This window comes from Panthera onca, chromosome A3, assembly GCF_046562875.1.
Source record: "Panthera onca isolate mPanOnc1 chromosome A3, mPanOnc1 haplotype 2, whole genome shotgun sequence".
NCBI lineage: Eukaryota > Metazoa > Chordata > Mammalia > Carnivora > Felidae > Panthera > Panthera onca.
In genome coordinates this window covers 35,226,853-35,247,379 of record NC_138341.1, presented here as the reverse complement: position 1 = coordinate 35,247,379, position 20,527 = coordinate 35,226,853, and the positions used below count along the sequence as shown (strand labels likewise).

General features: G+C 56.0%; 1 protein-coding gene across 2 annotated transcripts; it reads left to right on the top strand.

Annotated features, from left to right (window-relative positions):
- Nucleotides 1–5,641: 5,641 nt before the first annotated feature.
- On the top strand, nt 5,642–19,302 carry ARID5A (AT-rich interaction domain 5A). 2 transcript variants are annotated; one of them, XM_060653673.2, is made up of 7 exons: nt 5,642–5,774; nt 14,097–14,212; nt 15,703–15,841; nt 16,185–16,237; nt 16,719–16,816; nt 17,118–17,277; nt 17,699–19,302. In XM_060653673.2, exons 1-7 carry the CDS (start codon nt 5,771–5,773, stop codon nt 18,935–18,937), a joined length of 1,809 nt encoding a protein of 602 aa, XP_060509656.2. In that variant the 5' UTR covers nt 5,642–5,770; the 3' UTR covers nt 18,938–19,302. The 2 variants fall into 2 exon arrangements, with proteins under 2 accessions (XP_060509656.2, XP_078300894.1); XM_078444768.1 differs by lacking the exons at nt 5,642–5,774; nt 15,703–15,841 and having other exon boundaries at nt 14,098–14,212.
- The last annotated feature ends 1,225 nt before the right edge of the window (nt 19,303–20,527 follow it).

Below are 20,527 nucleotides of genomic sequence, written 5' to 3'. Positions count from 1 at the left end.
CTAAAGAAAAGAGAGCTCCTCTGGCCTAGTACCCCCACCATTCACCTTGCAGGGCTGCCCCAACGAGGGACACCGATTCTTCCGACAGGGGGCAGCTCCAAACTTTCCCCGAAGCCCTTACCAACGTAGTAAACTGAGGCCTGGCGGGACGCGAACCCCCCCCCCCCCACCCGCCGCCTTCCCCTCCTTCGCCCCCTAACCCCCCCCCCCGCCCCCCACCCATAACTGGCTGGCTGCCCGAGCCCAGGGTCCAGCTGTCAAGGCCCTGGCATCCAGCCCCTCCCCGGGGCAGGGCAGAGCAGCAGAGGCGCGCCAGCCGCGCCCCCTCCTGGCTGGGCTCCCGGCCGGGCCTCGGGAGCCTGCCTCTCCCCCTCTGATGTAAACTGATATTTTAATTCTCTTACAAGGAATGGTGTTTAGAGAAATGACTTAACCGGATTACTCATCGTCTATAATGACTTGGCCTGGCTCCGAGGCTATTCCTAGACATGACGCTTGAGGCTTTGATTCTTTCTTTCTCTGCTTGTGCTACTTTTTTTTTTTTTTTTTTTTTTAATACCAAGAAATTACAGCCTTGTGCTCGCGGCGGCCCCGCCCCTACACGCCCCACGCACAGCATCCTGGGAGACGTAGTTCTCTCCTAGCCCGTCTGCCGCGCCGCGCCCCAGCTTTCCGCATCTTGGCCGGGGGCAGGCGTGCGGCGGCGTCCATCCTGGGAACCTGCCTGTGATAGGGAACCCTACAGGAGAAACCCCCGTTGCGCGGCAACTGGGCAAGTCACTTAACCCGTACGTGCCTTGGTTTACTCCTCTGTCAAATGGGAGACAGTAGTAAAACATCGTGTTGAAGAGACAACTGAAATCTTATTTTAAGTAAAAGGGCTGGCTGCACAGACTCCAGGTTTTAAGAAGTCTTTGTCCTGTGCATATGTACTGACCTCCAATCTACTTACTACTTTGTATCACAAAGTGACACAAAGAACCAGGCTTCAGTTATTCCCGTCCCTGGGACTTAACCGGGCCCTAGCGCACAGTGGGCCTTTCTTTACTCCTTACTGTTCGCAGATGAGCCTCTGAACTTGTCCAGCACTTACTCTCTGCTCCTCAGCGCCCTCAACTGTCATAAGCGGCTAAATACAGTGTCCACATCACAGGGTCGAGATGATACTAAACGACATAATTGACCTAAGATGCCTGGTATATCGTCTGATAAACATGGTCCAAGGCATTGCACCCTCCTAGGGCCAGGGTGTGGCTCAGTAACCGTGTGAAGGAGAAATTCTCTGCAGTCTATGAGGTTGGCAAGGCTACATCTTCTGATCCAAAAGATGAGGCCTTTGTTCTAGTTGTGGCTAGGCCCTCAGGGCCTAGCCCAGTGCTGGCACATAGTAGGACGAACAACAAATGTTGGATAAATGAGACAGTACCCCTACTTTGTAGATGAGGAACCTGAGGATCCAACAGGTCAAGTGACTTGGTCAAGGCCACATAGCTGAGCTGTCTGAGTAGGGATGGAAACCCCAATTTTTTCTCGTCATTCCCCTCCCCCATACACAGGGGAATTGGCTTTCACCCTTCAGGCTCAGGAAGGGCAGAATCTCAGGTTTCCACCCAGCTAGGACCGTGGTGGGGTGGAGGAGCTCCCAGCCCAAGGCCTGGCCCAACAAAGGAAGTTGGTCCAGATTCAGCGAGGGCAGGGCTAAGGGGTGGGGGTGGGGTTAGAGGGAACAAGCAGTTGGGTGTAGACAGGGCTTCCAGTGTGGACAGAGCTTGGGGAAGCTAGTTTTCACGTGCCCTGGGGGAAAGTGGCCAAAACTCTTCCAGCTGGAAGTTGGGCCCTTGGCGAACTCAATCTTGGCTGGATCCCTGCCCCAGCACCACACCTCGTCACTCCCTCACCCCCAGCAGGTCCCCAAAGGCTGAAAGCTATTCTTGGCTTTTTCTAAAAGAGGCATTTGAAGCCATGAGCCAATTTTTTCCATTCCTGAGCTTGGGTATCATCTATTTCGGGCGTTTGTTGTTTTCCATGCGTCGCAGTGCCACTGTGAAGCCGGCCTTTCCTGGACAGCTAGCACGAGGGAGCAAGGCAGGAGCAAGGCGGGGCCAGCGGTTAAAAATACTTCCCGCTTCATTTCTCCTTTGAAAACAAAGCCCTGGGGGCCTTGTGCAACTGCTGAGCCTGGGAACCGAGTTTCCCAGGGCAAAAACTGGCTGTGTGTTGTTTCCTGAGTGAGCTGGATGGGCTTGTGTGGGTCCCAGAAGAAGCAACACTGACTTGCTGTGTGATCTTCTGCAACACACTTAACGTCTCTGGGCCTAGTGGCCTCCTTTCTAAAATGAGGCCAGGTGGACACATCTTGAATGGTCTCTCCAGCTCTGTGAGCTCCTAGAGAAGAACCACCCCCAGGGCCAGATTTTCTTCCTAGAACTGGGCCAGCAAGGGGTGCTGGGACACGGAGGTCGCAGTTAGGAGAAGGCAGCTTTTAGCTTTAGCGCAGGCTCTGGGAAGGCTTTGTGAGCTTCTGAGCCCTGAAGTGTTCTAAGGTGGTCCTGAATGTTCTCAGAGGATTCATGTAATCGAAAAAAGATGAAAGGCCATTAAAGAGGGAGTTATTTAAAGATACTGTGGTAGAGCCACACCAAGGCATGCAGCCCAGGAGTTATGAGACAAGCAGGTCTGTGTCCTGACATGGAGGGATCTCCAGAATCTATTGTTGGACAAAAAAGCAAGAACGGAACAATTAGAAATGTATCATTTGGGGTCTCTGGGTGGCTGGTTAAGCAATTGACTGTCGACTTCGGCTCAGGTCATGATCCTACAGTCCTGGGATCTTGGGAACGAGCCCCAAATCAGGCTCTCTGTGGGTTGTGGAGCCTGCTTGGGATTCTCTCTCTCCCTCTGCCTCTCCCCTGCTCGCACACTGTCTCTCTCTCTCTCTCTCTCTCAAAAAAAAAGTATTATTTGTTTAAAAACACACATAAAACAAAGCTAAATAATTTTTTATACCATGGATACATATATTTATGAACATGCATAGGGCACATTCTGGAAGATTTTACCCAATCTGATAATAGTCTTTATCTCTGGGGCAAGGAGGGCACTGAATTTGGAGTGGTGTCAGAGAGTGATGATTTGTTTGTAATGTTTTCCAGGAAGAATGCATTTACTAGTGGGGTTTATGTGTTTGCTTGTTTGTTTTTATTGAGACACACCGAAAGACACCAAGACATTGAGGGGCGAGGCGACTCCTCTCAGGCTGTCTTAGGCTGGGACCCCATGGACAGAGGGTGAAGGGGCAGAGTGGCTGTGGGCAAGAGGTGGAGGTGTGTGAGATACAGGCTTGAGCAATGGAAGTGTTTATGCTTTTAGGGAGGCAAATGGAGATGTTGTTCCCCTGCAAGATTTATTGGCCATTGTAAATTACGTTCTGTTGCAAACAGTTGCCTCAGGAGGCAATTAAATTTAGATCATATTGTTCTCAGGTTGGCACAGGCAGGTGTTGACTTGCTGAGGCTTTGCACAACAGCCCCTGTCTGTAAGTGTGCGGTGGCCTGGATGGCAGAATAACCCTATTCCCTGGGGGGGATAAGCTGCTACTTTGTAAGGTAGTGAGCTCTTTGTCAGAGGGGCTAATCAATTCAGGAGGGAGGATCTGGCCTAGACTGTGACCCTGAGGGGAGCATGCAGGTTTCTGAACGGAAGCTCAGGCAATCAATCCTGATAGAATGGGTGAAAGTGGGACTAGAAAGGCCATTAAACTTCCTGATGGCATCCCATTGCAGGGTGGGCCACCACAGCCTCAGCTGTCCTGGAGAGTTTGTAAACTGGTAAGTGGGGCACATCAGTACCATCACCATGATAACGACTGTTGTGGGCAGTTACTAAATACTGTCGGTGATGTGTCTGTTACCAAATCTCCAGGTGCTGGCTCTTAAGAACCAACCCACCGTGAGGGAGGGCTCACAGTGTTATCTGTGCTGGACTGAGCCTGCAGGAGATCTTGCCACCAACCTGCAGCCCTGGTCCATTTGGGTAGGTGGGCAGTAATGGGTACCAAAAAGTTTGGTGGGTGCCTGGGTATGAGGGCTCCTCAACCAGCTGTATTTCAAGTCTACACCTCACTCCTGGATTCCAGGACTCCGTTGAAGCTACTGGTGGGCATCTTGCTGGCCCACTACTTCCTCACCAGCGCTGTGTCTTTCCCTTCGGCTCTCTCCTCAGGCTGTTGTCCCTGATTCTGTTAACGGCACTGCTGAGAAATTGCTGAGGTGACTGGTTAAGGAGGCTTGTTCTGGAGCCCCAGTGCCTGGGTTTCGCTCAGCCTCTGCCATTTGCCAGTTGTATCACTTGAGGCGAGTAACCTCCTAGAGCCTCAGTTTTACCCTATAAAATGGGGACAGCGATTTGATGGGAAATATCTAGAGTTGTTGTACTAAAATAATCAACAGAAGAAACTGTGAGTGCCTACTATGTGTTAGGAACAGGGTTCAAGTCCTAGCTAGCCAAATGTTGAAACCTCAACCTCTTTTTTCAAACTGCCGTAAAATATACATAATATAAAATTTACCATTGTAACCATTTTGAAGTGTGCATTTCAGTTGCGTTAAGGTTATTCAGGTTGTTGTGCATAGATCACCACCATCCTTGGCTCCTTTTTTCATCTTGCAAAATGAAAACTCTGTACTTACTAAACACCAATTCCCCTTTCCTCCCTTCCCCCAGCCCTTGGCAACCACCATTCTACTATTTGTCTCTATGAATTGGACTCTAAGTACCTCGTATAAGTGGAATATACTGTATTTGTCCTTACGTGACTGGCATATTTCACTGAGCATAATGTCTTCGAGATTCATCCATGTAGCACGTGTCAGAATTTCCTTTCTTTTTAAGGCTGAATGATGATACTCCATTATATGGACACACCACAGTTTATCCATTCATCTGTCCGTGGACACTGGCTTGTTCCCACCTTTTGGCTGCTGTGGATGATGCTGTGAGACGTTGGGCTCTCAAAGGTGAGCCTCAGTTTCCTCTTCTGTGCTGCGCACCTGGCCAAGTTACTCCTCCCTGCGGTGGAAGCTGCCTCGGCGGGCTCAGCAGCTCCTCGGGTGCCCATTCCACTCTAGCCTCACCCTCAGCTCCCCAAGCAGGGGTCATGCTCCCTTGTTGGAATGCTTTGTAGCTGCCAGTCCCTGGCCTTGTGACATCTGCAGACATTGCCCCAAGAGTTTCTGGGACCCCACAGAATTTTGACCAAAGGACTTGCTAGTTTGGTCTGGGGTCCTTGTTTAGCTAACACCAACCGCCTCTACTTCTATGTTGGGCGGGGTGGGAGTTGGAAAATACCCAGGACCCAGTTCAAGTCAAAGTCAGATGCACTTTGCTCAACCCACTCAGCCCCAGGGTCCCGTTGACGAGCAACGAGGAATTTTCCAAGGTTAGTTTTGTCCCTAGAGGCACAGGCAGCAGCGATTCCTGCGTGTCCTGCCTATCTCAGGTACCTCGGTCTCTGAGCCTGGGGAGAGGGAAAGCGCACTACAAGTCCCAGAGGTCCTCGGGCTCAGGGGGCGGCCCCGGCCCCCGCGCGGAAGAATTGGACCCACCAACCGGAGCCCAGAGCGGGGCGGGGGCGGTGCCCGGGAGGGGCGGGGCGGGGCTGTGGGGAGGAGGCAGGCTTGCTGCGCCAAGGGCCAGTTGCGCGGAGAGCGCGGGGTTGGAGAGCCGCGCGTGCGGAGGGCCTCGGGTGGGCGCCGAGGGACCTCTCCGGGCCATGGGTAAGCAGCTCCTTGGCCTGTCCCGGTACGGGGCTGGCGGCCTCGTGGGGAGGGCGAGGTTGCCCTGCCAGGTGCCCTCCGGGCCCTCGTGGCCATCCGGGCCCCCAGGAGGGGCGGAGCGGGGCCGGGGGTGGACTCCGGGGCGAAGGCGCGGGCACCCTAGCCCCGCTGGGGCGCCAGGGCCCTCCACCCTACGCGGGAGGGGTGAGGCTGGGTGTCGGCGCTCACTCTTCGAAAAAAGGAGAGACAAAAAGTTTTGGCGGCCAGGGGCTTCCCGGACGTTTATCTCGAAACTCTTTTCGTCGTCTCTTGGCTGAAATTTACCAAGTCCTGTACGGTTCTGTCATCCCACTTCCTGCTGTGGTTTCAATCTCGAGCTGGTCTCAGCTAATTTGTTGTGACAGGCTGTCCGCAGCAGTTTCTCTGCCTCCCAGCCCCCATTTGCCCCCCCCCCCCCGCCCCGCCCCGTCACATCCCCGCGGTTCTCAGAACCCGCCGGCGCCGCCGAGAAGAGGCACCGGGGTCCCTGGGCGCGCGCGGGGCGCTTTCCACTGCGGCCGCCGTTTCCTGAAAGTGACTCTGCGCGGGTTTTGAAGAACTTGCTCAATGCACTTTGAAGAATCAACTGTTCCTCTTTCAGCAAAGGGGTGTTCTGATCCTTCGGCGGTTACCGGCTTCCCGCCCCCTACCCTTTCTCTTTCTCTTTTCTCTTCCCTTTTTCTCTTTTCTTCTCTGTTCTCTCTTATTCTTGTCTCCTGTCCACCTTCCTCTGCCCTCCCCCACCCGCCCGGCAAGAAAGAGCTATCTTCCCTCTTTGCTATCGTCCTCTTTCTTGTGTCTTCTCTTTCCTCGGGTCTCCTGAAGGGACTAGGTGGCGGCCCCGGGAGTGATGGGGCGGGGTGGGGGTGGGGGGGCGAGAGAGTTGAAGCGCAGGCTGCGACCGTGCAAGGAGAGAGATGTTTGCCTTCGCGCTCAGCCGGAGCTGCGGAGTTTGGTGCATCTCGGTCCCTTCGCAGAGTGTCCGGGGGCGCCTTCAGGCGGGGTTCAGCCCCGCCGATGTGGGTGGGGGGTGGCGGGGCTCTCTAAGCGCCGGACTCTGAGGGTTCAGGGTGCCAGGTCTGGGGGCACTGTGCTGGCCGGGTCCAGCGTCCCTTTGTTTTCGGCCGGTCAACTGTCAGGGAGGGGTCCGCGGGGCCGAGGGGAGGATAACAGGTGCTTCTCGCCCCCCGCCGGAGCACCACTGTTGAGGGAGTCAGCGTCTCTGTGCCTACATGCCCCCTGGGGCAAAGGAGGGGTAGGAGATAGTGACTAGAGAGTCTAGCGCCCAGAGTGGAGTTCCAGACTCCGCTGGAGCCCTGGGGACCCGCCTGGGGCGTGTGGAACATAGAGTGGCAGAGGTAGAAAGGACCTCAGGGGATCAGTCCCTCTTCCTTTGATTTACAGGCGGAGAAACTGAGGCTTAGAGTGAGGTCTGGCAGTGAGAGAGAGGCAGACCTCCCAAGACCTCTCCCCTCCCCCTTGCCCTCCTGTTACCTGATGGTAGACTGGCCAGGGACTGCCCACTCTCCCTTTTAGCCCCCTGGGGTTTCTACCAGGTGGGTGGAAATGCTGAAAGGCTATGGAGTGCCCCCTGGCAAGAGTTAGGCAGTCTTCCTCATGTCCTGGCTGTGTCTCTACTCGTGGGTCATGTCTTGGACAAGTCACTGAACCCAGTTTCTCCCTAGGTGGAATGGGAACACAAACTTAAAGTTCATGGGGACCTAGGAGACAGTCCTTACATGGAGCTGTTACTGTTATCAAATACCACCCAGACTTGGGGGGGGGGGGGGGACAGTGGGTATTCAGCCTATCCTGGCATAGGGTCTTTTAGGACATACCAGAGCTGACTAAAGGGGGACAAGAGTCCTAGTGCGGTTAGGAGACGGTAGTCTCACATTTGGAGCCCCCATGCCACCTACCTTTCTATATTTCTCTCAAGACTGTCATCTTGGCCCCAGCTACTCTCAAACCCCGTTTTCCTGTGCCCCAGCTGAGACACTGAGGCAGGGCTGGGGCAGAAGCTGCACCCTTCGGGGGTCCCTTGTCCGGCTCATGCGTCCTCAGCCCTTGGCAGTCCTCCCTCCCCAAACTGCCCACTGGAGAAAGCTCCGCACCGAGACTTTGCCAGGCAGCCGGCTCCTGGGCCACAGAGTGGACTGGCGGCCTCAAAGGCTGTCTTTGTTTCAGCTCCGGCTCAAACTAAGAGAAACTTAAGCCAACAACCTCAGGCGAGGTGGGGCTAGGCGAGGTGGGGCGGTTTCTGCTGGTTGTTATTGGGCTGCTGTTACCATTATTGTCGTAATTGACGCAATTGATGCAGTGCTCCCAGTGGGTGACTTTTCATGAAAGGAAGTGTTGCTTCCTTCCCATCACACCAAGGGTGAATGGGGCGGGGCAGGGCAAGAGAAAGAGAGAGAAGAGGAGAGGAGAGAGATATAAGCGGTGCGGTCTGGCACTAGGTCTCTGACGGGCTCTATGGCTTTGAATTAGTCACAGCCCAAGCCCCTCTCTGAGGTATCAGGAGCATCTGAGATCACGTGGTCTTACTGCATCCATGTGGTTGTTTATGGAGCACTTGTTCCAGGCCTCACGCTGCTCTGGACAGTGAGATACAGTGGGAAGTGAGCAGCACAGGCAGACCTCGGATCCCACTGAGGGGCGTGTGTACACAACACACACTTGGCTGTGGTTTGTGTCGGAAGCCTTGTTTCTTTGTCCTGCTTAGAACATCGGGCCCTTGGGGGTCTAGCAGTGAAAGGGATACCATAGTACAGAAGCAGTGGCTGACTTGGTAAAAGATGCAGCTCTGTGGAGCAGAGCCCCTTCCCACTCTTACCTGATTTCAGCTTGTCAGCAGAAGCCAGACTTTTTAGCAGATTAATAGGAGTGGTGTGATGGGAGATTGCTTCTTTCAGGGAGAGGAGCAAGCTTGCACCCTTTGAGCAGATAAGGAGCTTGGCGTCTCCCTGTTTCCATTAAAAAGTCCAGATCTCAGAGCTCAGTTTTGGGACGGTCAGACTGCTCTGGTTCTGAATCCCAGCTTTGCCACTAGTAAGCTGGGTGATTTCAGGCAAGTGATGAACCTCTCGGATCCTCACGTATTGTATCTGTAAAAGGGGGGAGATAGAACCCACTGGGTGGCTGGGAAGATTCAGTGAAGCGGTGTACAAAAATGCCTAGTCCACGGCCCGGCAGAGCACTGAGCTGAGTTGGTGGAGTGTATGATTTGGAAAGGGAGGTAAGGAATCGCTTGAGAACAAGTAGACTCCAGGGAGCGTCCTCTTTTGGAGTTAGTGACTGAAACTAACCTCTTCACTGCTGTGGTTTCTGGAGCTGGGGTTTAAGCTTGGACTTTAACACAAGCCATGGAGTTAAACAGATCAGATACCTAATACCAGAAGGGCTTTGGGCAGCACGCCACCCCCAAGCACCCTGCCACCCCTGTTCACTCCCCAGTGAGGCACGGAGTCACAAGGGCCCAAGGGCTCAACTCCTGGCCCAACCAGCAGCCTCCTGTTCTCTTCCCAACAGTGAGAGGAGGAAACAACAGAGACTGTGGAGCCAAGTCCTGCTGTAGATTATCAAAGCTTTTCTCACACTATTATCTAGCTGCCCAAAACACAAGGAGTAAGCTCAACAGAAAGCACACAGGGCCTTTAAGAAGGAACGTCTGAGGACAGCAAAGGGAGACCTGAATCTGGGGAGACATGTGGTCCTGAAAAAAGGAAGGTGCCATATCAGAAAGGTGTTCTCTTTCTTCAAAGTAATTTCTAAGTTTAAATGCAATTCAACCAAAACCCCAGTGTTTTTTTTTTTTTTTTTTTAAGGGAATGTGACAAATTATCCTGAAGTTCAGATAATTATTTAAAAAGAGTAATGATGGGGGACTTGCCCTCTGGATAGTCAGTTGTTTTACAGTTAAAACAGCATGCATGAGTACTGGCATTCCACAGTGAAGGAAACAGTAGAAAATTCCAGAAACGGTTTCAGGTGTGTTCCTTTCGTTGTTATTTATTTTGAGAGAGAGAGAGAGACAGAGCTTGAGCACACAAATCGGGGAGGGGCAGAGAGAGAGAGGGAGAGGGAATCCCAAGCAGGCTCTGTACTGTCAGCACAGAGCCCGATGTGGGGCTGGATCTCATGAACGGTGAGATCGTGACCTGAGCCAAAATCAAGAGTCCGACCGCTTAACTGACTGAACCACCCTGGCGCCCCTCCTATAAATTCCTTATAAACCTTTAGATTATGGGGAGAGTAGCATTTCAAATCACTGGGGGAAGGGCATCACTCAGTCAATATTGGGACACGTAACCGTTGGGGGGAAATGTGATTAGATCCCCATCTCATACCTTATAGATTCCAGCTGTGTTCACAGTAAACAATGAAATCATCATCATCATTATTGTCATTATTGCTTCCTGGATGGAAAAAGCCATGTCTGAACGACATTCCTTTGACCAGCAGTGGTTTTCTTCTTGCAAGTTGGATCCACCTTCCCGTTACAGTGGGGCATCTGAGGCTTTGTGGCGATAGCAGGACAGTAACTCAGAGGTTGCTGGGCAGCAGCAGTCACTCAGGAGCAGGTGGGACTCTTCTGCCTCTGCAGGCTGGATGTGGTTGGGAGACTGGGATGGCCGGTCCCCGAGACTCTTTCCTCCCCTGCAGAGCCGGGAGAGCAGCCCAGCCCTTCCTCAGAGCACTGGAAGGTATGGGAGCTGGGAACCTGGCAGGCAGGGGAACCCGCCTGTCACCTGTGGCAGGGGTTTCACACTTAGTTTTCCTAGCAGAACCCTCTTCCAAATGAAGATGATCTAGAACCCTGGGGTTCCATGACTTGGGGTAGCCAGGGACAGGACAGAGGGCACCCTGGAGAAGGAGGGAGAGGACTGTCCTCTCCCTCAGCTGAGGCTGTGGAAGTGGGGCCCAGAAGGCCCTGCCAGGCAGAGAGCATACTAGCCTGGTTGGGAGGGAGTGGAGGCTGAGTTCATTTGGGGACTCAGCTGGACACAGAGATAAAGAGAGTGTTTCCCTTTGTAGCTCTAGGCAAGAGCTCTAATCCTTTTCCTGTCTGGGGTTAAACGGCTCAGATTGGTGACCTCCTTTCCAGGTAACTTGAGTGCCTGGCTCCAGGAGATTTTCCCCTCAGTGTGGCCCAGGCAGATCTTACCAATTCTGGAACCAAGCAGAAGGGATAGAGGTCCTCTGGCCCAGTGGCTCTCAAATTGGCTGCCCCCTTTAAGATCCCTTAGGGAGCTTTAAACTGATGCCCCTGCAGAACCTTAAATCAGACTGGGGGTGGGGGACACAGTCACCAATGTCTTTAAAACGCTCCCTGGTGATTCTAATGGGTACTGATCCTACCACTTTATTTTTCTGCAGCTGAGGGCAGCCACTTACGAGGGTCACATACCAAGTTTGTAGGAAGGCTCCAGTGAGAAGCCCCAGGATCACCACATGTAGGGACTCAGGGTGGAGAGAGTCCTTTGATGCTGAGAAGCTGAGCAAGCAGGAAAGAAGGCAGAGAGGGTGTGAAGACAGGTGGAGAGGGGTGCCTGGGTGGCTCAGTTGGTTAAGGGCCCGACTTCAGCTCAGGTCACCATCTTGCGGTCTGTGAGTTCGAGCCCTGCATCGGGGCTCCGTTGACAGCTTGGAGCCTGGAGCCTACTTCAAATTCTGTGTCTCCCTCTCTCTCTGCCCCTTCCCCATTCGCACTCTGTCTCTGTCTTTCAAAAATGAATAAATGTTAAAAAGAAAAAAGGACAGGTGGAGAGGGCAGGAGGGCAGGGAGAAGAGCTGGGGAAAGTGGCTGTGCCTGTGACCTGGCCCGTGGACTTTAGGAATTCAGGGAGAGTGGCCAAAGGACTCCAGGCTCTTTCCCATTTCACAGAAGGGAAGACTGAGGCATAGAGTCACCAAGAACTTGGTTGGAAAGGCATCAGTTGGGGAGGTGGGGGCAGGTCAGTTGTTAACACCTGGTTATTTCTGGATATTGACCATGTCTTGATTGGTCAGAAGCCAGCCTGAGAAGAAGGCCTGAGTGCCTTTCTCTTTGACAAGCCTTAGGATTGGTTTCTCTTCCAAGTTTATTTGGACTTCTCATCAAGGCTTTTTAAATGCTGGTGATGACAACAGCAACCACGATGGTGGCAAGGCCAGGCCACTTGGATTGGTGGTCACACAGACCTTACTTTGAACCCTGGTCTCCCAGGGAGGCAAGCAACTTAGCTTCTCTGGCTTCAGTTTCCCCTCTTTAAAAGGAGATCCCTGGGGCGCCTGGGTGGCTCAGTCGGTTAAGCGGCCAACTTCGGCTCAGGTCATGATCTCGCGGTCTGTGAGTTCGAGCCCCGCGTCGGGCTCTGTGCTGACAGCTCAGAGCCTGGAGCCTGTTTCGGATTCTGTGTCTCCCTCTCTCTGACCCTCCCCTGTTCATGCTCTGTCTCTCTCTGTCTCAAAAATAAATAAACGTTAAAAAAATTAAAAAAAATAAAATAAAATAAATAAAAGGAGATCCCTCCTGGAGGCCCCTCCGTGGCTCAGTCAGTTAAGCATCCGACTTCTGCTCAGGTCATGATCTTCGTTCACGAGTTTGAGCCCCGCATCGGGCTCTGTGCCAGCAGCCTGGAGCCTGCTTTGGATTCTATGTCTCCCTGTCTCTGCCCTTCCTCTGTTCACACTCTCTCTCTCTCTCTCAAAAATAAATAAAAACATTAAAAAGAAATAAAAAAAAAAAAACTAAATGAGATCCCTCCTGAGGGCACCTGGGTGGCTCAGTCAGTTAAGTGCCTGACTCTTGATTTGGGCTCAGGTCGTGGTCTCACAGTGGTGAGATCGAGCCCCACGTCGGGATTCTCTCTCTCTCCCCCCTTCTCTGCCCCTTCCCCGCTCACGTGTGTGCACGCACACCATCTCTCTGTCTCTCAAAATCAACGTTTTTAAAAAAAATGAGCTCCCTTCTGGGACTAAATAAGAGAACACACGTGGAAGAGCCAGGGACCCGTGCGGTACAAGCGAGTAGTTGCAAGCAGGGTGAAGCTTCCATGAGCGACCACCGAAGGGCACACTATCCCGTGGCCAAAGGTTCTGGCCTCGTGGGCCACGCTGGTGTGGGTTTGTTGTTGTCACGGCGATTCTTTTTCTCTCCAGGACAGAAAGGGGAGCTCGTAGGTGCCCAGTGGTAAGGATTTCCTGAGCTGGAGCAAACCGGGAGAATGGGAGCGTTCATACTAGGTTAACAAAAAGGAAGAGAAGGTTAGAAAGAAGGGGAGATCCAAAGCCCGGGGCTCCTGGTCTGAGGTGCACTGCCAGCTTGTCCGAGGGCTGGAGGCGGTTTCCAGTGTTTTTTGCAGGGACACGGGTGTTGTGCCCTTGCAGCTATCAGCTTGTGGCTGCCCTTGGTAAAGTCGAGTGCCTCCTGCCCTCCATGCATGTTGTTGTGAGACACGCTCCTTCTCACTGAAACCCGGCGCCTACTGTGTGGCTTCACTAACTGTCAGGAAGCCACATGCGCAGTGGGCAGTTCAGTCCGGATGGCTGTGAGTGGCCGAGGGTGCCCAGCGGAGCAAGATGGTTGTGCTAGGCTGGGGGCTGGGAAGGGCCACCCACAAGAAGTGGCTTGTCAGGTGAGACCCTTGCAGGTGACAGGAGCAAGTGGCCTAATGAGGGACAGTTAGCCCTCTGCCAGTGCTCATAGAAAGGTCAGATGTTTCATAAACAGGAGCTTCTAGCCTTCTCGATTATTCCTGGAGGATCCAAGCACCCGCTGTGGTGCTCTTGGGCTCACAAACGTGGGAACCTCTGCAGCTTTCCCAGTTGGGCTGAGGTGCTGTGAAAACGCTCTGGCTGAATGTGGGGCAGGTTTTGGAGACAGGGTTTCCTTGAGCACCATGGCCCGACCTTACTCTCCTCTGACGTGACCCCAGGGTGGTTTAAATTTTCCTTCAAAGGATGTGGGGAGCTGGCTGGAACAGAGGAAGGAACAGCAGCAGGTGTGGGGCTCAGTCGGAGGTGAGCCTGGCAGAGAGGAGGGAGAGCAGAGTTGGCCACCGGGGTGAGCCCACAGGTGTGTGTAAAGGGCCAGCCTGTGTGCAGCCAGGGACCAGGAGGCAGGGGACACTTTGCCGAAGGAAGGGGAGGACTCGCTCCACACCTGGTGGGTTCAGATGGGGGATGGGAGGACCTGCCATCTCTCCCAGAGGACCTCTCCTCACTGCCTGTTCTTCTTGCCTGCGTCTCAAGTGCTCTCTCTCCCCCCTCCCCCACCCCTTCCCCTTCCCCTCTTTGCAGCACCTCCTGTCAAAGGGAAAAGGAAACAGTCAGAGGAGGGTGATCCCCTAGACCCATCTGTGTCCCCTCAACGCGATGGTGAACAGAGCAGGAGCCAGAGCCCCATCCATCTGGAGGTGAGTTGGGCGACCCCTGGGGGCCTCTTCCCTGCCCCTCCCCCCCTCACCTGTGCACAGCCTCCCAGGTGAACTTCGGGACTCCCCAAGCTCTCAGGAGGATGTGTTCCCCACGCTCCAGTCTGCTGAGCCGGGCCCAGCCCTGGGGTTTTGGGCCTGCATCAGGTGTGGGGAGCTGGGAGCCAGGGAGAGGAGGATCCTCCCGTCACCCATGGCAGGGGTTTCAGACTTAGTTTTCCTAGCAGAACCCCCTTATCAAATGAAGATCTGCCTGGAGCCCTGATGAATGAAACCGATAAAAGCACTGTTTTAAGATGTAAAACCACATGTACATCCGTGCATCCCTCCAAGTTTACAGCGTGGGTATTAGAGTCCCTCAGCGAGATCACTAAGGCCATTTCGGTGAGCAGGGTCTGAGAGGGAGCCGTGGGCGACCCAGCGGAGCATTGGCCTGAACGTCCATTCGTCTTGGCCGTTTGCTTTGGTGGCACAGCCTGGAGTAAAAATCCTGATTCATGTAGCAGAGTAGTCGCAAATGGTAACGGTTTTTCACAGCTTGCGCGGAAGAGCTGCCGAGGGAGTGCCTTCATTCTGAGGCCTGCACAAGACCAGCTGCCTTGGTCTCCAGTGCGTCACAGTTTCATAGGTGACGCGTGAGTTTGCGTGCCATTCATGGTCGGAGGTCTTCGTTCAGTGTCAGAAACACTGAAATGGTACTTGAATAGAATGTTTTGGGAATGCACAGCTGTCTGTACTGTTCTAGGCCCTCATGGTTTACATCCTTCTGGTGTTTAGGGCCTCCCCATCCAGGACCTGGGAGCTGTCTGCTCTCCAAGCCCTGAGCCCCAGCTCAACCATACCCCACTGCCCTGAGCCACCAACCAAATGAATACCATCAGCAGACACTGCCCCTCTGGAAGCAGGAACTGAACGTCCTGACAGAAGTGTGTCAGGAACCCAGGATAGGGCTTCACCACCCTAAATTTAGCACGCAGACTGGCAGCTCAGAGAGGCAGGCCACCACAGCAATGGCTCAGTGGACACAGGACCCCGCAGTGCCAGAAAACACCAAGCACCTTTGCTCCTTCGGCTTGGGGACTCTGAGCCTGCCACCAGGAGCTCACAGTCTGGTAGAGGAGCTGAGACACAGATAGAACAAATCCAGAGCAAGATAGAGAAGTGCTCTGTGCCTGGAGAGAGGCCTGGGGAGCTGCAGGGCTGCTCCTATGGCTGTCTCTGGAGCTGGGCCTCTGTGGACCCTGACTTGGGGTCCTGGGTACTAATAGCTGACAACTGCGTCTTTCTGATGCCAAGAGACAGATCACTCCAGCCCAGAGCCATAAGCTGGATGCTGGGAGCCTGCTCCCTCCTACGGGAGCCTGCGGTTGGGGACCACACGCTTCATTCCTCCCCAGCAGCCAGTGGCTCCGCCTGTCCCCGGCCACCCGCCAACTGGGGGCTCATCCCAATGCCTCCTGTTCTTTCCCCAGGACTCCCCCGAGGCAGGCGGGGAGCGGGAGGAGGACCAGGAGCGGGAGGAGGAGCAGGCCTTCCTGGTCAGCCTCTACAAGTTCATGAAGGAGCGACACACGCCCATCGAGAGGGTGCCCCATCTCGGCTTCAAGCAGAGTGCGTCCCTGGGGTGCAGGCAGGGAGGGGGAGCCTGGCAGGGGATCCCATCCAGGTAGGGTGTCAGGGCAGGCACCTCCACTCTGGACACCCCTGGGTGATGCCAGCCCACAGAAGGGGCACCCCCCTCCAGGCACAGGGCTGCAGTGGGTGGGGCCGGATCTCTGTCCTCCTTGGCCACTGGACTGCCAGTGCACAGGGCCTAGTCCACCCATCCATTGCAGTGGCCCTGTCTGGATGTGTGCTGGTTCTGTGCCTGCCTGACAGGTCCACGGGAATGGGCTGCTGGTTGTGCCCTCCCCCTACAGAGGCTGACAGGGGCCCTGCCCTCTCTCTTCTCCAGTTAACCTGTGGAAGATCTACAAAGCAGTGGAGAAGCTGGGGGCCTATGAGATGGTAAGGAGGCACCTCTGGGTCCTTGCCATGCTGCATCTCCCAGGCCTTCCCCACTGCACCCTGTGGGGTCCTGGGGAGGAAGGGCCCTGTCCCCACCTCCAGATAGGAGGCAGAGGCAGGGTCCCAAATCCCGCCCCTTCCCTAGCTCTCCTGCATGCTGTGTGCTGTGGGGGAAGAGGGCCTGCCTTGCCGGCTTGTACTTTGCTGCTCAAAGCAAGTTTTCCTGTCTTCCCATCTGTTCTGTCTTCCTCGTGCTCCCTTTGCCTGGAAAGCTGCTGGGGCCAGCAGCCGGGCAGTGGCCCCTGGGAGGGAGGGCTGGCTAGCGGCCAGGCGAGCCCCTTCCCAGCTCCCTGCCGCCACTGCTGGAGAAGCAGCTGCAAAACTGCAGTCCCTGTCCCTGTCCAGTGGGGACCTGGAGCTTCCAGGACTCCACCAGCAGGGGAAGGTGTGCCGGTCGTGCCCTCACGAGGTGCCCTTGCAGGTGACCGGCCGCCGCCTCTGGAAGAACGTGTACGACGAGCTGGGGGGCAGCCCGGGCAGCACCAGCGCGGCCACGTGCACACGCCGCCACTACGAGAGGTACGGCCCCTGGTGAGACCCTGCCTGCAGGACACCTCGGCCCTCACCTCGGGGCGGGGTGGGGCAGGGCGGGGCAGAGCAGGACCTGGGGGCAGGGGGCAGGGTGGGAGGTGGGGGGGGCAGGACGTCCACACCTCCCACTGGACGTACAAGCCTGAGCTGCCTGTGCCGCATTCATCACCACCCAGGCCCAGCTCGGCCACACCGAATGCCTCCTGGGCCAAATGAGGGAGAGAGGTGGGAGGTGTGGCACGTGCCTGCCAGGCTGGCCTCCTGGTGGACACGCTGTGCTCCTGCTCAGGCTGGTGCTCCCATACGTGCGGCACCTGAAGGGGGAGGACGACAAGCCGCTGCCCCCTTCCAAGCCCAGGAAGCAATACAAGATGGCCAAGGAGCCCCGCGGGGATGACGGGGCCCCTGAGAAGCCAAAGAAGGCCAAGGAGGAGAAGCGGTTAGACCAAGTAAGCTCTGAGCCTGCCTGGACCACCAGCTAACCCCAGGCCTCCCTGTCCCCTGGTCCCCTGCCAAACACCTCCCTCTTACCACCCACGTCATGGCCGCAGAGCACCTTGCCCAGGATAGCCAGAACCTACTCTGACGGCAGATCCGTGGGGGGCTCCAGGGTCATGGTTGTGCCAGTTCAAATGAGAGGCCCCATGGGGTCTGAACTCCAGCCCGCACCTCATTCACCAGGCCCTGTGTCCTGATATACCATGCTGTGCCTGTTCAGAGGACAGGAGACTGTTTGAAAATTTTTCACAAAGGTGCTACAAGAGTGAACAGAGGCTCTTGGGACCCCTCTGTGACTCTGCTCCACAGGGCCCCCAGGTCAGGGTATGTGGCTCACACCCAGCCCTGAGGCATGAACTTTTCTCATTCCAGATGATGCCAGGAAAGACCAAGACAGATGCTGCCACGGACCTGGCACAGCTTCCTAGCCAGGAGCCCCCCAGGGATGGCACAGAACAGCCAGGCCCAGCCCTGGGCACCTCTCTGCCCTTCGTGGGTGCCAGCAGCTGCCCTGAGGCCTACAAGCGGCTCCTGTCCAGCTTCTACTGCAAAGGAACACATGGCATCATGTCACCATTGGCCAAAAAGAAGCTCCTGGCCCAGGTGAGCAAGGCGGAGGCCTTGCAGTGCCAGGAGGAGGGCTGTCGCCACGGTGCCAGGAGCCCTAATGGGGACCCCCAGGCATCCCCAGCTGTTCACCTCTCCGAAAGTCCTCAGAGCCCAGGAAAGCCAGCTGAGAACTCCAGGCACCGGCTGACCCCTCAGGAGGGATTACAGGCACCTGGTGGCAGCCTCAGGGAGGAGGCTCTGGCCGGTCCTCGCCTGCCAGCCCCCATCTTCACTGGCTGTTTCCATGCGTACCCCACCGAGGTGCTGAAGCCCGTCAGCCAGCACCCCCGGGACTTCTTCCCCAGCCTTAAAGATGGGGCGCTATTAGGGCCCCCTGGCAAAGAGGAGGGCCTGCTGGTCAAAGAGCCCCAGTTGGTGTGGGGCGGGGATGCCAACCGCCCGTCTGCATTCCATAAAGGCAGCTCGAGAAGGGGCAGCCCCTACCCCAAGCCCAAAGCCTGCTGGGTGTCCCCCATGGCCAAGGTCTCTGCCGAGAGCCCTGCACCCCCACCTACCTTCCCTAGCATCCCAGGCCTGAGCAACAAGCGCAGCCTGGAAGAAGAGGGCTTTGCCCATGGTGGCAAAAAACTGCGGGCAGTGTCTCCCTTTCTTAAGGAGGTGGACGCCAAGGAGTGCGGGGCCAAATCCGTGGGGTCCAGCTTGGCCGTGTCCTGCCTGCTGGGCCCAGCGCTGGGGCCCACCCTCCCCGAGGCCTACAGGGGCACCATGCTGCGTTGCCCGCTGAACTTTGCCGGCACCCCGGACCACTTAAAGGGCCAAGCCACACTCCCCTTCAGCCCCCTGGTCATCCCTACCTTCCCGGCCCACTTCCTAGCCACTACAGCGCCCTCCCCCATGGCCACCGGTCTGATGCACTTCCCCCCGGCATCCTTCGACAGTGCCCTTCGCCACAGACTTTGCCCAGCCTCATCTGCATGGCACGTGCCACCTGCCACAACCTATGCAGCACCCCACTTCTTCCACCTCAACACCAAGCTTTAGGTCTGAGCCCACAGGGCTGTGCCGTGCTGTGCAGGGTCTGAAGTGGCCTGAGACGGGGAGGCACTGCCGGGGGTCTGGGCTGGAGCCTCTTCCCCAGGAGAGCTTGGCTGTGCCCAATGCAGGAACGTGCCACCCCTGTCTGGGCAGCCTGGCACAGAGAGGGAGGCAGCGGGAAAACTGGGTTTGTCTCGAGGAAGCAGCCCAAGCCTGCGGGGCCGTGGGAGAAGACGGTGCTGGGCTGGCAGCTCCCAGCTTGGTCCCCAGAGCAGAAGCCAGGAACGTGGTGAAGGGCCAAGGAGCTGGGTAGCACTTTGAGGTATGCAGGCTGCCCATGGAAAATCCAATAAAAGACCAATGCGGATCCACCCAGCCCTGAGGTGTGCATGGTTTGGACCTTCACAGGGGCAGGTGAGGCTGGGGCGTGTTCATGGGTGGAGGCGTTGGTGACAGGGCTGGGGGAGCCAAGGAGAGAGACCTACCTTGCATCCACTCAGATCCAAAATGCCTCCACCCCCGCCGAAGAGCAGGGGGTCAAGTCTCCTGTTCATAATTCAGCAGGCTGCAACATTCGTCCTGTGCTTTCTGTCCACTTTCATAGTAGAGTCTCAGGGCAACTGCCTGTCAGGTGGGGGTCTGAGGCTCTGAGAGGGCTGGTGACTTGCCCTGGTTCCCCCAGGTAGTGACTGAGCAGAGCTAGCCACTTGGGTGTGATTCGAGTACTCAGAGCTAAACCACAGGACCCCCAACCATGAACAGCAGGAAGAGCCCTGGGGGCCAAGGGTGTGAGCAGGGAATCTGATTGGTCTGTTCTGGTGGTGGACTTACAGAGCCTGCTGCTCAATCCTCCCAGTGAGCCCCCTCACCTGCCCAGGGGTGGCCCAGGAGGTTCCCGATTTGGGTAGGCACCTAGAGGGGAAGGGGAGTGAAGGGGGCAGAATCTTGGCCTGGGCATCTGTGTTCATTAGATACGGTTGTTCTGGGGGCTCAGACCCTGCAGCCTAAACAACCTCCTTGCTAAAGGCTCAGTTTGGGGAGCTGTCTCAGTAGGAGGGAGGGCAGGAGGGCCCCTTTCAGAGGCTTCCCGCTCCTCCCCAGGCTGCCTGGCCTCAGAGGCCGGCACAGTAACCTGCTGAGCTTCGCGTGTTCCTGCAAAGGCAGTGCTGCTCCAGAATGCAGGGATGGTAGGGGTGGGGGCCAGGCCCCCAACTTCCAGCCTCCAGCCTCAGATTGGTCAACGGGGGGCCTTTGACCTGTGCGGTTGGCACTTTCCTGCCTTCTGGGATACTCATGACCTCAGGTCATGGGAGGGGCAATCTAGCGTGACAACCCCGCCCCCACCCCCACACTTAGTTAACAGATGTGTAGGCTGAGGCCCCCCCGTGGGTTCTGTTTGCCCAATGCCACCGCTGAGTATGAGAGAACCCAGACCGGGGCGCACACAGCATTTCTGACACCAGGGGGTGGGCTACCAGGGCTGAAGGCATCCCATCCAGCCTTGCCTCCAGCTTCCACCCCTGGAAGCTGCCTGTGGAGGGGGAGCTCAGATGGGCACAGGCCAGAGAGCTGCCCTCCTAGGGATGGGGTAGCCAG